Here is a 16,189-nt window from a genome sequence, read left to right as displayed (position 1 = left end):
GCTAATGTGAGGCATACTAGCAAGTAGTTTACATGTTTTATTTGTTAGCAACTTAATAAACCCATGAATAAGTCTAAAAGAACGAATTTTAAGGTATGCCAAATTTATCAAGAATCAAGAGGTGTTTTACATCTTTGGGTGCGAATGGAAGCTTACTCAACCAGTTTTCGGCTCAAAGAACTTGTTTCGTTCCTTCCAGGCTCTAACGAATTTATTAGGTTATGATTATAAATTTATATTCTCATTCTTCAACATGATTTTTTTTTTACATGTAATCACATCATTATTAAATACTTACTTTCATACATATTTTTAAAAATATTTGTCTTAAGTTTTCTGTGTTAATATCCTTTAATCTTAATTTTAATTACTTTATACTTCACGCCAGGATGACTTATAAGAAACATGGTTGAGGAAGACGACGCTTGTCTCTGAAATTTAACCCGGTCTCTCTCAGAATATCACGTTTTGAGATTTGAGGTACTAAATAGCAATAAGTTAAACCAATCAAATCTACTTGCCAAAACATTTTGTGCACGGGAGCATCACAAGTCATCTTGTTAATCGCACTTTATTAGTAGTTTTTTTTATAATTTATAATAATTCATTATTTTTTATTTATCAAATATATTAGTAAAGTTTTTTTTGAAAAAAAAAATATTAAACTAGATCTTTTGATGATAGAGGAAGATATAAAAGTTAAAAAGAATAAAAGAATGTTGGGGTGCGCCAGTTATTCACAATTTTTACTGTTAAATCCTACAAAATTTGAACTTAGTTCATTTATAAAATCAATCTAAAACAAACAAGTTTGATGAAGTATTTATGAATCTCACTCTAATAATTCATCAATAGCAAATTCACACGTTGTAGCATTTGTGACGGAATCCTAGAGGACTTTGTGCTGAGAAACACGGCAGATATGATGAGAATTTGTGTAGAACGACAAATCTTTTTAAAACAAAAGTAGAATTACTGAATTGTAAAAGTTGTGTTTCAATAATCACATCATGAACTTACACAGAGAACCTCTAGTAGCACATGACTTCCAACCAATCAATCTAGTACTAACTAATGACACATGCTAAAGAACTAACTAATAAACTTAACTAACTCAACCAATTAACCATTTTGTGTTTTTCTTAAGCGCAAAAAGATTAACTTTCAACACTCAAGATTAGGGCAAATGCTACAGAGCTCAAGAAGATTTACAATGCTAAATACATATAACCTACCAAAGAAAAGCTGAGTAACAACGTTTTTCCCCCTTACAATTACTCATTAAAATGAAAACCCTTTCATTATTTTTCATTTTGTCACACACTTTTAACCTAAGAGAGGGCTGTGTGTTTCAAACAATCTATTGAATGAGTAAAATTATTCAGTTTTTTTGGAGCTCTCATACCAGGCATTTCAATCTGTACTGCTTAATCTAAGCTTTGGAAAGCAAAAGCTATCAATAGCAGTATTATGGTACTCCGTTGCTTCAATATGGACCATAATGGATGCTGGGTGGAGTCTGACGTGCTAATAACAAGCAATTGCTATGGCACCACCAATTATCCGAGAAAGTGGTAAAAAAATCTCACAGACTAAAGAATAACCAAACCCATTTCACAAGTGGTTATCTTGTCACTCCTGTCTCCACATCTTGTATTTCCAATGGTTCAGGGAAAATTTCATTGGACGATCTTTTATTGGAAGAAGAGTGATCATTTCCACTACTTTGAGAACCTACTTTTCCTGATTTTTTAGTGTCATTTGAACCCTCTTTGTTTGTGGCAACAACACTGTCTGATGAGCTGTGCCTCCAGCTACCAAAGAATGCAGTGCTCCAAGATTTCCTAGAAGAGTTTGTTCTCAACCTTGCTGAGCTAGTATTTTCTTCTCTCACAATCTTCAATGGATTTTCCAATGCTTTCAGGACATGTCTCATAGGAGGACGTTTGGAAGGCTTGGGTTTCAAGCATGCATTGGCCACAATTGCCATAGCCCATACCTCTTCCAATAGGTCCTCATCCACGATCAATGATGGGTCAATAATCTTAGTCACCCGTTCTTTATCGTATATAGTGATGTAAGGCAAGGTTTGCTCTAACCACTCCTTTGTAGTGGCATCATCTGACTTGCTGACTTCAATGTTACCGGTAATGAGCTCAAGTAAAATCTTCCCAAAACAGTAGACATCATAGGTGCATGTCACTGGTGATTTACCTGTTCATTAGCACAACAGAAAAAGAAAATGTTCAGGATTTCTCTTGTAACAGTTTTAAACAGCAAAAAGATCATAAATCTTGATGCCAATATGTAAGTATGCATGTCCTTTCTATGTACTAACATATGAAGCAGTCTAGCAGATTGCTAATGTTTAGTGGACTGCTGCACTGAAGTATCTTCCATAAAATAGATCTTGCTTTTTATATCTAGGTCTAGACCTTAGATATGTCTGGCCATTAAATGAATGGATGCATGGATTAACAATCGGGTTAAAAATTAAATAGACAATGCGAAACCAATTTACTCACCAGAATCGGCTTGATTAGAAGATCTGCAAAACCACAAAAAAATAAACAGTTAGTTACAACCTTTTCTGAATATAAATATGAACAGGAGAATGAATTTAAATATCAACAAAATCAACATGCAGTGACAGCTCTGTTTGCTAGTGCTTTTTGTGTCACTTGATTACAAGAAGCATCCATATCAATAAGAATGCAATCTTTTTATCTACAATCAATTAATTAGAGATACATCAATTTTAGTGACTTACGAATATATACAAATAGCTCAAATGACTATCTATACTCAAATATGCACTAGAAAAAGAGAAGCAACAATTATACTAATTATACTAATTCTAACAAAGATAAGTAATAGATCTACTAAGTCATTCTTTCTAGCTTATAGGTATGATCAAATCATTTTCTTGCCAGTATATTACAACCATTAAAAGCTTCAGTATGTTTACAAATCATCTTAGTATCTCTTTCATTTTCATTTGTTATAAAACAGTTATGCTTTATGAATTCAAAACTTACGGTGGCTTGCTGAAAACCCTTGAGATGACTCCTTGTTGAAGATCTCCTTGGGCAGTAACCTCACTCAAACTTCCTAGTCGCACTTCAAATTTATCATCAAGTAGTATACTGCTAGCTTGGATATCTCTTCAAAAATCAAGACTAAAATTTCAGTAATTTGCAAATCTGCAAAAGTTCTTTCAAACCTCCTCACTTTACACATTGTTAACAGTGATAATGAACTTACAATTTAATGCAATACAATAAGCCATGCAAAAAACAATATAAGAGACCAGAGCATGTTTATTTATTTTATGCCAATATATCAGTCAACTTCGAAATTCTATTTCTAACATAGAAATATGCCATTCTAATATCACAAAGGCACCATGTAAAAGAAAATGAGAATCCAACATATTTTGACAACATAAATTCAATCAATTTTTTCTGACAAATTCAATTTCGTGGCTAATCATATTTTTCTATTCATAGTAAGAGAACCCTAACAATTCGTGATGCATTTGGTATTACCTGTGGACAAGGGGAGGGCTGCACTCATGTAGGTAAGCTATGCCTTCAGCAGCTCCTATCGCAATTTTCAATCTCGTGATCCAATCCAGGGACTGTATTTTACCATCTGAACCAGTGACTCTGTGCAAGGAAGTAGCTAAATCTCGATTTGGCATGTACTTGTAAACTATGCATTTCTCATTTTCATTGTCCAAGCAGTGGCCCAGGATTGGAACCAATCTTGCATGTGGAACCTTACTTAATAGTCCCAATTCCACAACATACGATTCTCTCTTAAATAAATTCAAATCTACCTTTTTGACAACCACAGTTGCTCCACCTTCCAAGACTCCCAAGAAGAGGTCCCCAGAATGACCATGCTTTATGACATTTGATTCAGCGAAATTGCCAGTCAAACGGAGCATTTGCTCAAAACTATATGCTTCTCCCACACCAGTCACAAAGTCAATATCTTTCGGAGGTATAGGACTTTCCCCTTCTTCAACAGCCCCCCCATCTTTGGTCTCCCTTGGAACTTCCAAGCTTTTCCGATTGTGACATTGTTTTAGAACAAGCATGAGGACCAATGCCAGCAGCACAATAAAGCCAAGCCCACCAAATATTCCTACCAGCATGAATATCACCCGTCTGCGGCTTCTGGACTCAGATTCTGGGAATGCAGAGGATAAATTTCTTTTATCATAAAACATTCTACAATCTTCCAAATTCCTCTGGTTTGGAATCCTCTGTAGGCAATTTCTATCTAGATCAACATTACTAACACCACCACCACCACCTAGCACCTCACCTTCCAAAAAATTACTTGATAAATCAATCATTTTAAACCTGTCAAGTGAAGTATTCAGAAGTCCATAGAACATATTGTTTGACAGATTGAACACAACACCAGCAGAGCTAACATTCCAATCGGCAAAATTCGGCAGTGTCCCAGTGAGGTTGTTACTGGACACATCAAGAAAGTGCAACCTAGGCATTGACCTCAAATTAGCAGGAAGAACACCATCTAACAAATTCCCTCTGAGAATGAGAACCTCGAGGGCCAAAACCACAGAAGAAAACAAACCACCCGACAATGACCTCGACAGAAAATTCATACTAAGATCAACCTCAACCAACTTGGAAAGGTTACCCAGTTGAGAGGGAACCGACCCAGTAAAAGAATTCCCAGAAAGGTTCAAAAATTGAAGACTCGAAAGGGCACCCAGTTCAGGTGGAACAGACCCAGACAAGAAATTATAAGAAAGATCAAGCCTTGAGAGGTTCCCAAGTTTAGACACAGAATCAGGCACAGGCCATGAAAGAGAGTTGCCAGAGAGATCAAGAACAGAAAGCCTTGTGAGGTTCCCAAGGGTCGAAGGCATTCTACCAGTGAGAAAATTCCCTGAAAGCAACAAAACTTTCAACTTACTCAACCTCCCAATTGAATCAGGAATTGAACCCTTTATAGAACAAAGGCTAAGGTCAAGCTCCTCCAACACACCAAGTCTCTCACCCAACCACTCAGGAATAGACCCATTAAGCTTAAACCCAGAAGCATTAAACGTTTCTAAGAGTGTGAAATTCACTAGAGAATCCACTTCAAAACTTGGGTTAAGCCTACCCCACCTTGTTCTCCTCAAACCTGACACGTTTATACCCACAACTCGACCGTTCCGACACTGAACCCCGGTCCAGTTCCCGCACGGTTCGGCTTTTATTGGCCAATACTTTGCCCTAATCTCCAACGATTGTCGAAGCTCCCTTAACGCAAACCATTCTGTTCTCGAACTCAAACTCATTCCCATTGTTAATCCAATCATCAACAACAACACTGTAACCACGCTCACTGCAATTCCTCCCATTCCCATGAATGCTAAAACTCACTCTCACAAACTCAACTTCACTTTTTTTGTACACAAACAAATATATTCTTACAGTACACAATCTTGTTCGGGTCGGATAGAACTACTATAAACAGTAAAAAATTCTTCCTTTAAGTATTTAACGAAAAATACAGCTGGATACCAGGACTTGAATTTGAGACTACTAGTTAAGCTAGAACCGGAACAATCTTGTACTAGTTGATCCAGGTGCTCGATTGTAAATTGAACTTCACTTTACTTCATCTGCATGCATCAGTTTAGTTCAATTCAGCAAAATTGACATACCTCAGAATTTTATTTTTCTTTTTGATTTTTTTCTTCACTTTTTTATTACCTGCACATGATGCTGTTCTGCTGTCTCTTCTGAATTCAGACACAATCCACGGAACGGATCCATTAATGTCTGAGTTCGGAGGAATGTCTCTGTTGTTTTAATTTCCTCGCACGAGCTGCGTGGATGAAATGAAACACAGGCTTTGGCATGATTAAGGTTGTATTGTATTGTATGTTTGTGAGACTGAGTATAATGTTGTGGTGTGTTTTACATGACCAAAAGGGGTGGTGGTTTTGGAATTGAGGTGAGGTTTGTGCAACCAAACATTAAATGGGATGTGAAGAGAATGGATAGTGCATTAATAATGCCCCCAACTGCCACGAGGCTAAGTTTGTTTCTAACTCACCGAAAGATATTAATGGACGCGTTTGAAATATATATATAGAGAGAGAGGTGGTGGTGAAGAATGAAGAAGACTGTGTAACTGTGTAAGTGTTTTTCTGAAAAAGGTAGGGGTGTGTGTTAATGGTAGTTATGAAGAGTAGTGTGTGCTAGTGTGTTGTGTGATTATTATTGAGGGTTGGTTTGTAAAGAGATTGGATTGGAAAAGCTGGATAATACAATACAATACTGCAACACATCAATGAAGTGCAAAAACAAAATGATTGTCAATTTGTTATTAGAAATTTCGTGGAATTACATGCCTTTTTCTTTTCCTTTTTTTTTGGGAGTTGAATTTTCTTTTCTGGTTTATGCTGTAGACGTGAAAAGGTGAGAAGGATGCATAAGATTAAACAGTGACACATGAATTTTAATTTCATATATTTCAGTAATACTTCTTATTTTTTTATCACATTATAAATATTATCATATTCATATTTTTTTTTCTAGGTGTTAAATAATATAATTGATGTTCCTGTAACAATTTTTCATATCAGATGAGAGTCTCAAGTTGTTGTAATGTGCTGTCTCTTGTCTCTTCACACGTAGAATTTTCAAAGGGGGAACCAATTTTGAAATGTCACGCTTTCAAACCAAATGATCACATGACAACAGATAGATCGGTCCAAATCCCGTAGTTTTGTGTAGAAAAATATAAATATGTGTGGGAAAATGAAGATGGGGCGTTTTGTTTATTAGGTTAATATTGGCTTGCTTGATTTAATTGTGTGTTCAAACCCAGCCTTTCTGGTATTCAATTTTAGCTCAGTTGACAGATATCAATCTTGATTTTTATAATTGTAATGTGACGTTGGTGATGAAGATTCCGTTTTTTATTATTATTACACGGATATTTTCTCATATATAAATCCTCTGCTGTAGATTTGTTTAAAAAAACATATAACTTGATCATCATCATAATAATTTTATTCTACATATTTGCATCATTCTCTATAAATGAATTATAAATAATGTATAATAAAAAAGTTTACTTGTTTAAAAATATTTTATATTACCATACAATTATAAATTATCATTATCAGCATATTATTAACTTTTATAATAATTATTAATATTCCAAAATTTATAATCCAATTTAAAATATAAATGTAGAGATATGTAGAGTTAAATATAAATAGTGCTGTTGTAATATATTGGGATCACATATGATCGTAAACACTACAAATTGATCAAGATGTCATGAACTGGACTCATCATGATGAGAGCTTTGAGATGTGAGAATTCAAACTATCTTCAAAGATTTATCTATGTGATACTTAAGTCCTCTAAGATTTAATGGCTTTTCCAATCTGATCTGTTGAAGAAGCATAACTAGAAAGTGTTACATATTTTTTTTAATCCAAGAATTTAGAGGGAATGAGATGGGGTATCTAAGAAAGGTACTTAATTTTAAAACATGAAAAATCTATATCTAAAAATTAGGGCTTTTAATGAACAATTAGTTTTAAAATTAAATAAGGGGAGATTAAATAAAAAACAATAATGCAAAATATTTTTTATTCCATATAAGTATGAATTGAAATTTGAAAATAATTATTTAAATTAATTCATACAAAAACAAAAGTTTGCTAGACTTATTGTCATGCATGGAAGGAAAGCAAATTGGCGGATTTAGACAATACCAAACTGACCTGGACTGATCCTATGAATGCAAGACTATGTCTTAGCGTATTTGTAAGCTAAAGATATAAGATAATTTATAAAAGTTTAAAAACATCTAAAATTAAACGAGGTGAAAGTGAGACTTTAATCTTTTAAAATATTCACCATAATCACAACAAATAGATGGTGATGTATAAAACTTATCCTGAATTCAATTCTTACATTAGGCAAAATTAATACTTTAATTTTATCTTTATTCTTGTTGATTGAAATTACTTGTCAACGGGTGAATACTCTATATCAATGTCATGGTGATAAAAAAATATAAGTGTCATGTTAATTGCTTATATAAACACTACATCAGTACTAATACATTACATCAAAATTAACTTTTAATTTTGGATGGTCACGGAATGGAAAGATTAAAATTGTTTATTTAAAAAAATAAAAAGACTAAATGTATTGATTTAGAAATAGGGAGTCAAAATCGTGGATTTAAAATTATAGGAAATAAAAATTATAATTTAGCTTATTACTTTAACTATTGATATTTTTTTAAAATGATTAAAATTTAATTTAGAGATAGAAATAAAAGAATGGTAGTTTGAGATGGTTGAGAGAGAGAATTTTTAGCTAGTTGCTCGATGAGTATCTGAAATGCACTTCAAAGTGAGAAAATAAAGAATATTAAAAATGTCTAATGGGGAGAGTGAGAAAAGTTTCACGCACTCTTCAAATTCTAAATTATGTATTCTAATTTATAAAATAGGAGTAGATTTAACAAAAGGGAATTAAACGAAAAAGCTAAATTTGTATGTTCCAAAAAGCTTAGAATCAATTTAGGTGAATCTAAGTTTCTAATTTTTTCTATTTTTAATCTTGAATTTAAAAATAAAACCTATTTATATAAAAGGGGTTGAAATATTTTTTAAATAAAATTTAAAATTATTTTATCTCACTTTTGAAAAAAAAAAAGATTCATGGTTATAGTTTTAAGTTTTTAGAAGTTGTATGGTTTCTTTTAATACTTTTCTCCAACCTTGTCTACCTACCTTTTGCCTGTTCCTTTCCATCTCATGTTCTCAGTCTTAGTTAGAGGTGGAAATGAAAAACTAGAAGTCGAGGATGATTAACTTATACAATCATACCATATATTTATTATTATTATTATTATCAGCAAGCACACCATATATGAAAAACTAACTTTAACGGATCTTACATATCGTGTGTTTTTTCCCATAAGTTGAGGATGATTATGGACATGATCCTAAATTGAAGGGATAAACTAATTCTTTTTGTCTAGAAAAATGATGTTAAATCATTTATAATCAAATTAATTTTGTTGACTGTACAAGAGTTTGTTTTAACTTTTAAGTAAACATAAGATTTTTTTTTAATTATATCACTTACATACCACTTTTCTACTATACCTTTTAAAATAAATATAAAAACTCTTCATCTTTCTTAATATATTAACTACCTTGAAAAATATACAAATTAATTAAAATAAAAGGAAGAGTGTTCCATAACAATTTGGTCATGTTGGCCTGCACGTGGCCAAGTGGAACTGATAATAGTGTCAGCATCCTACGCGCAATCATACGCGTGTACCGACCACCACTCGCCCTTGATTTCAGCCATTTTTTCAAGTATTATTATCATTATTTAAGACAAATACCGACACAGGTGGGGCATTGATTAAAAAATTTAAAAAATAAATATTTTTATTGAGATTTATTAAATTATATTATTAATATTTTTATTTATTTATAAGAAATAGTTAATATTTTTTTTCTTATTAATAAAATTCTATTTTATCTTTTTTGAGTGTTAATTATTTTTTATTAAAATATCTTGAATTATTTTTTTATCTCTTACGTAGATTGAAGCAAATGAGTATGTTTTTAATAAAATTAAGGATAAATTCGAACAAATGTTATAATTATATATAAACCTAATATTAATAATTAAATTAACTAACTTTCTCAATAAACATAAATCAATTAACTATATCTTATAATTAGAAATGAAGAAAATATTTTTTTAAGCTCTCCCATAATTTTCACAATAATTTTTTTTTAAAAAAAAATTTAATCAATATCCTAAAAATACTAAATCATTAATTTAATGCAATGCCTTCGTCAACCCCTCACTCTCTTGTCTCACACATTGCTTGCAACTCCCATATGGCAAACCCATAATAATAACAAACACAAAAAATCACAATAATATTTGTTAAGAAGAATTGGGAGATTTATTTATTAAAAAGAAAACCGAACAACTAGAGGAATAGAGACAAAAACTCCCAATGGTGTGCTATCTTTTAGCTTCGTGCGTTTAATGTAAGAACGGTTCTTGACTTCATGTGCCTTTTATCTCGTAGAAGATTCAACTGTTTCATATTTTCAATAAAGTGTGCAACACATTCCTACAAAAGTTAAGCCAAGGCACCACAAATTCTCACTTCTCACTTCTTCAGTGATGCAAAAATGTCACGTTAATTTTCTTAATAAATATTCATTATAAAAATTAGTCATATTAATATTTAAATATAAGATACTTTAATAATTCTTAAAAAATACTGTTCTTGTGGAAAAATAAGGTGACTTTGTTCTATATCTACTAATAAAATTAACATTTGCTTGATAAAAAAAATATTATTTTTACAAAAATTTTAAATTAAAATTACTTTGTAGTACAATAATAAAAAAAATTAATGTTTATAATTAGGGTCTTAAAATTTTTAGTGGAATTTTAAAATATCTCTAGTGACTTTGATAATTTGAATAATTTTCGATCGAAAACTTAGTTATGTTTAAAACTTTTTTTTCCTTTTCAGTTTATAATAATATATTTTGTTAAAACCAAATTAAAGTTTAATTTTTCTTTCACAAATTTCAAAGTGTATTATCAATTAATAAGTTACATCATATTCGAGTTAAAAAAAAATTTCTTTGGAATATGAAGGAAAAAAAGATAAAACATGGTAAGGGAAAAACGTGTGGAACCTGGATTTTGTGGAGTGTGGATGTTATGTCGGCTGCAGCCTATGATAACAAAAGTGACGATAGAAAGGAAAACGACCTTAAAACAATGTCATTGACTGATTCCTACTTCCCAGAACAAACTGCTTTTGACCCAGTCTCTGTGAAACGTAGGGTCCTGTTTTTGTTGCATCTAGTGTACTTCTATTATATTTTTAAAAAAATCATTTTTTACGCTGAATACACATAAATTAAATATTCGTTTGTTTTAAAGTTAAGTAAAACTTTTAATCGTTAAATATAATTAGAATGTGTTAAAACTAATCTTAATTGTAATTGTTTCTATCCAAATACTATCTATATCTTTTATTGAAAAGTATAAAAATTAGTTTTATGGCGATAAAACAAACAGATATTAAAATGAATAATTAGTTTTTCGACGATAAAACAAAGAGAAGTTAGTCGCTCATTCGTTCATATTGGAGCAATAAAGTATGAATGATTGATTATTTGATTGTCATCTTCAATAATTTAGGTCTTGATGAAAGCCACTTTTCTGCTTTCCTTGTTGCTGTGTGCTTTTGCTAAAATCTCATTGCCTACCACTTTAGTTTGGCTTTACATACACGTGTGTTCTTCTTATCCTTAATCTACGTGCAATTATTTGCTTCCACTTCCACAATATCTTCACGTTATAATATGGATGATACTTTTAATATCCCGGTTGTGTGAATTTGAATATTTTAATAACATATTTCCTTATTCCTTTCATTAATAAAATTTTATTTACTAGTTATTTAAGTTGGTTATATTTGAAATTATTTTAAAAGTAGGAAATAAAATGATAAGAAGACACTACCACATACCAACACAACTGATTAAATTCAGCAGAAAAGCTAGTCTACGGTGTGAGGAATTAATTAAGATTCAATTTTTTGTTCTAAGAAATGTCTATATTTAATGTTTACATTATTTTTAAGTCGGCAAAATAAGTATATATTAATATGTAAAGGCACAAAATGTGCCATCATCGTTTCCAAGACAGAGGTTCATAATCCCTTTAGACTCATCTATTTCAATTGATTGCCGAACATTAACATGAGTATTATATAAATATTCCATAATCAACAAAGCTTTTACTCCACAAAAAATCATCTCTGCTACCTACATATTCTCTCCTACAGACTAGAGATATACAAAGGCTTTGTCCCCTTAAAGTTCTTATAGTAAAAACATCAACTTCACACGTTGCTAACCACCCCAAAAAATCACCCTTAATGATGATGTCCCCAACATTTTGTCCATGCACCGCTTCTACATTACCAATGAACATCTGTGTTACGTGCAGGGTTGTTGCTGAACTTTGAGGGTGAGCACCTCCAGAAACAAAGAAGGAAGAAGGAGAAAATAAGCTGGTTTCGAGGTTACCAGTGCCTCCAGAGGAAGAAGAAAAGCAAAGAGAAGAGTAATTTGCTAATTTCATTCATGATTGATGTTGTCATTACATAGTCATATATATACTGAATTCTAATTTTGACATTTTGTGATTTCTAGAATGTTTAGAATTCAGCAATTTGGTTATTCTTGTCCCCTAAAGGCCAGCATTGAATCTTCCATCTTGCACTCAACGCTCCTGCACGATCCTGCTCAAACGAAGTCACTAAGGTAAGTAAGCCTCACAATTCTTCTCTTGTTTGTTGATGTTTGCACCCCCTGCACCCCCTTTGCTCGTGTTTGATCTGTTTGTGCTTGGACTTCTGCTAATGGCACCATCTGCTCTTTGTCTCCTGTTGTTGTATGCTTCCCTATCACTCCCTGCCCCATAAAAAACACCTTGTCCTCAAGGTGTTGGATTTTCAAACTATGACGTCCAAAAACAATACCGGAATTCTAAGGTTTATTCCGACGAACTGCACCAGGTGTGTCAATGGGTAGTGAGTCAAGAAGAGCTTCAGGAAATCCCGCAATATGGAAGTACGAAACATCCTCGTTGTTCCGACAGAGGTGGCGAAACTTGTGTTGGGGAAGAAGACCCGAAGTGGTGGCGTTCTCGCCCTGCAAGTCCACGAAGCGCCCGTGATGAAAGAACATCATGCGTAATGGTGTTGGAGCGGTCTGGCATGGTAAGCTTAGAGAGATAGCTAGTTGAGGCTGGAGGAAGTTGTGGGTGCTCCCTCCATCAACAAAGAGGACCACACGATGGCCGGAGAGAAGGCCGGCAAGGCGCAGAGTTTCCAGTGCTAAATCACTCGATAAGGAGTTCAAATTAATTTGGGCCGAATGGGCCGGGTCTAGGTCGGGTGTGAGGGTTGGGTCTGGGGTCGGGTCAACTGGATCTATATTAGAGCAATTAGGATCTTCGTCTTCAGCAACGAGAAGGAAAGCTTTAGAGGCGTAGCAATGTCCTCTAGGGTATTGTTCGTCACAAGTGAAACACAATCCACGCTCCCGGCAGAAAGTGGGTTCCTCCGACGTCAAGCATTTCACCATGGGTGGCGGAGGTGGCGGTGGTGTCAACGACGAAGTCCGTGGCAGAGGCGGTAATGATTCGGGACTTGGTTGTATGGGTGTCGAGCATGGAGACTGAGGAGGGTAGTGGTGGCCGAGTCGCCGAGGCAGTTGTAGGAGAAGGGCATCCAGTCGGGAGTTGAGGCGGCGTGTAGCGACATCAAGTTTGGCCAGGACGGCCTCAAGGCGATCCTCGCTAGCGGGAGAAAAGTCATGGTGGGTTGGCGGTTGTTGTGGATGGCAATGGTTTGGGCTGTAATGGCATCCATGGAAGGCAGCCATGGAAGCTCCGTACGACGAGTGGCAGCCGTGGGAGGTCAATGAAAGCACCAAATTGTTACGTGCAGGGTTGTTGCTGAACTTCGAGGGTTAACACCTCTAGAAACAAAGAAGGAAGAAGGAGAAGGTAAGCTGGTTTCGAGGTTACCGGTGCCTCCAGAGGAAGAAGAAAAACACAGAGGAGAGTAATTTGCTAATTTCATTCATGATTGATGTTGTTATTACATAGTCATATATATACTGAATTCTAATTTTGGCATTTTGTGAGTTCTAGAATGTTCAAAATTCAGCAATTTGGTTATTCTTGTCCCCTAAAGGCCAACATCGAATCTTCCATCTTGCACACAACGCTCCTGCACGATCCTGTCACTAAGGTAAGCAGGCCTCACAATTCTTCTCTTGTTTGTTGTTGTTTGCACCCCCTGCACCCCATTTGCTTATGTTTGTGCTTGGACTTCTGCTAATGGCACCATCTACTCTTTATCTCCTGCTGTGGTATGCTTCCCTATCAATCTGTCATAGGCATTGATATTAGTTACATGAATATCCGGTGGCTTCTGCAATTAGTTCACTCATTAAACAACAAAACTCACGTCCCGAGAATATCATCTTGGGTTATGCACCAATAAGCATTCTAGCTTACACCTTAATTTTAGATGTAAGAATTTATCTTATTAAAATATGCTCTAGTAGGGAGGGACTTGATCTCTAGCATGACAAGACTAAATGTTTTGGTAGAAGAACACTCCATTGTGGTCCATAGGAAGCAATAGAAATAGAGACAAAAATTGAATGAAGAAAGAGAAGAACATAGACAAAAATAATCCCAAAAATAAACAAGAAAAATCAACAACAACAAGAACACAATCAACAACAATCCCAAAAATGAAGAACAAAAAAATGAAAAATCAAAATTATAGATTTCAGGGAGTATAAGGGTGGTGCGGTGGAGAAGAGGGGGCACGGTGGAGTGAGGAGATGGTGGCGGTGGCGTGGCGAAGAAGAGGGGCATAATGGTGGGAGGAAAGGGTGGTTGTGGCAGTGTCACAACAGAGAAGAGAAGAGGGAGGAGAGGGGTGTGATTCTGGAAGGGTGAGGGTGGCGTGGTTGCGACACGGTGGAGCAGAGAGGAAGAAGGAGAAGGGTGCAATTCTGGGAGGTGAGGGTGGCGCAGTCGCGATGTGGCAGAGGAGAAAGGAAGGAGGAAAATGGTGCAACACTGGGAGGGTGAGGGTGGCACGGTCAATGCAAGTTTGGATGTCTACTTGCCATTGCATAAAAGAGCAAATATCAAATTTAGACAAATTTTTTAGCCATAATCAGCTAAAAATAGAATATCTTGTATTATTTGATTGCGATCGAATCGTCCTCCATATATTCCATACCACTAAACTCCACATGACCATTCTAATTTCTTGACCCCTTCTAGATATAGATGTCCTTTCATGTTGTAGGAAATGCATTGATGTAGAACTTAAAAGAACAACACTTTCCTTCCGCTAGGGGTAACAATTGCACCATATATCATAGCTTTTCGGGCAAGAAAAAAATATATGATCATTATTCTCCTTCGCTTGGAAGCAAAAAGGACACACTATAGACTCAAGTTAGATCCCTTCCTAATCAAGTTTTGTATAGTTGGTAATCTATTATGTAACAATCTCTATATGTGACAATGGACCTTTGGAGGAGACTTTAACTCCCATACTTTATGAAATTCCTCTTAATGTTGAAAACCTTCCCTTAATCTTGTTAGAGCTAGATAAATCGAATTCACCAAATACAATCCCGATGAACCTTTTGTCCACTTCCAACAATCCTCACTATCTTGTAGCATCAAGTACCTTCCAGCTTCCTATGTAACCCACTTGCAATCTATCCTCCTACTCAAAACATGGTCTCCTTAAGCTAACTTCCCACTTCCAGGCTCCATCTAGCCAATGCTTGTTGTTGTGTAGATATGGAAAATAATCTTGGGAAGGCACAAGCAAGCACATCTTCCCTATGCCAATTATCTAACCAAAATCTAATCTTATCTCCTTTCCCTATCTTCCATTTAACCATCAAGATTTTTCTTGCCATCACACATTTCATATAGGTCCCTCCACCAAATTGATGAGTTTCTTGGCACATACATTTCTAAGAGACCTTTCCAACCTCCATACATTGAATTGATAATTTTGACCTGTAAAGCTTCCTCTTGATAAAATAAGTTCCACCACCATTTTCCCTAAAAGTGCCTCATGAAACTTTCTCAATTCCTTGACACCCAATTCCGACATTCTTCAGCCAACAAATCTTCCTCCAACTTACCCATTTTGTTTTCCTCCCACTCTCATCCTCCCGCCAAAGAAACACTTTTTGCAATTTTTCAATATGGTTAACAACATCATAAGGAATCTTGAATAAAGACATATAAAATAGAGGGAAGGATGAGGTTACCGAGTTAATCAAACATAATCTTCTTGCAAATGACAATGATTTATGCTTCCATGACTTCAACCTTTTAGCTGCTTTTTCAACAATCGGTCTCCAAGTCTCCATTTTCCTTGGGTTAGCTCCAACTAGGATTCCAAGATAAAGCAATGGTAACTTGATTAATTGGCAATCCATCAACGTTGCAAAAACTTTCCAAACCGTTATCTTCCACCCTTAAAGCTCCAATTTTTT

General features: G+C 34.6%; 1 protein-coding gene across 1 annotated transcript; it reads right to left on the bottom strand.

The window, feature by feature from the left end:
- Window positions 1-952: 952 nt before the first annotated feature.
- LOC100798381 (probable LRR receptor-like serine/threonine-protein kinase At2g16250) lies at window positions 953-6,328 on the bottom strand. Its single transcript, XM_003544362.5, has 5 exons — window positions 5,745-6,328; window positions 3,549-5,653; window positions 3,039-3,164; window positions 2,526-2,548; window positions 953-2,214 (listed from the first exon to the last, which is right to left on the bottom strand). Exons 2-5 carry the CDS (start codon window positions 5,393-5,395, stop codon window positions 1,625-1,627), a joined length of 2,586 nt encoding a protein of 861 aa, XP_003544410.1. The 5' UTR covers window positions 5,396-5,653; window positions 5,745-6,328; the 3' UTR covers window positions 953-1,624.
- Between the last annotated feature and the right edge of the window lie 9,861 nt (window positions 6,329-16,189).

Source organism: Glycine max, chromosome 14, assembly GCF_000004515.6.
Source record: "Glycine max cultivar Williams 82 chromosome 14, Glycine_max_v4.0, whole genome shotgun sequence".
NCBI lineage: Eukaryota > Viridiplantae > Streptophyta > Magnoliopsida > Fabales > Fabaceae > Glycine > Glycine max.
Note: the sequence above shows the minus strand (reverse complement) of the source record. Positions and strands in the feature narration are given on the sequence as shown.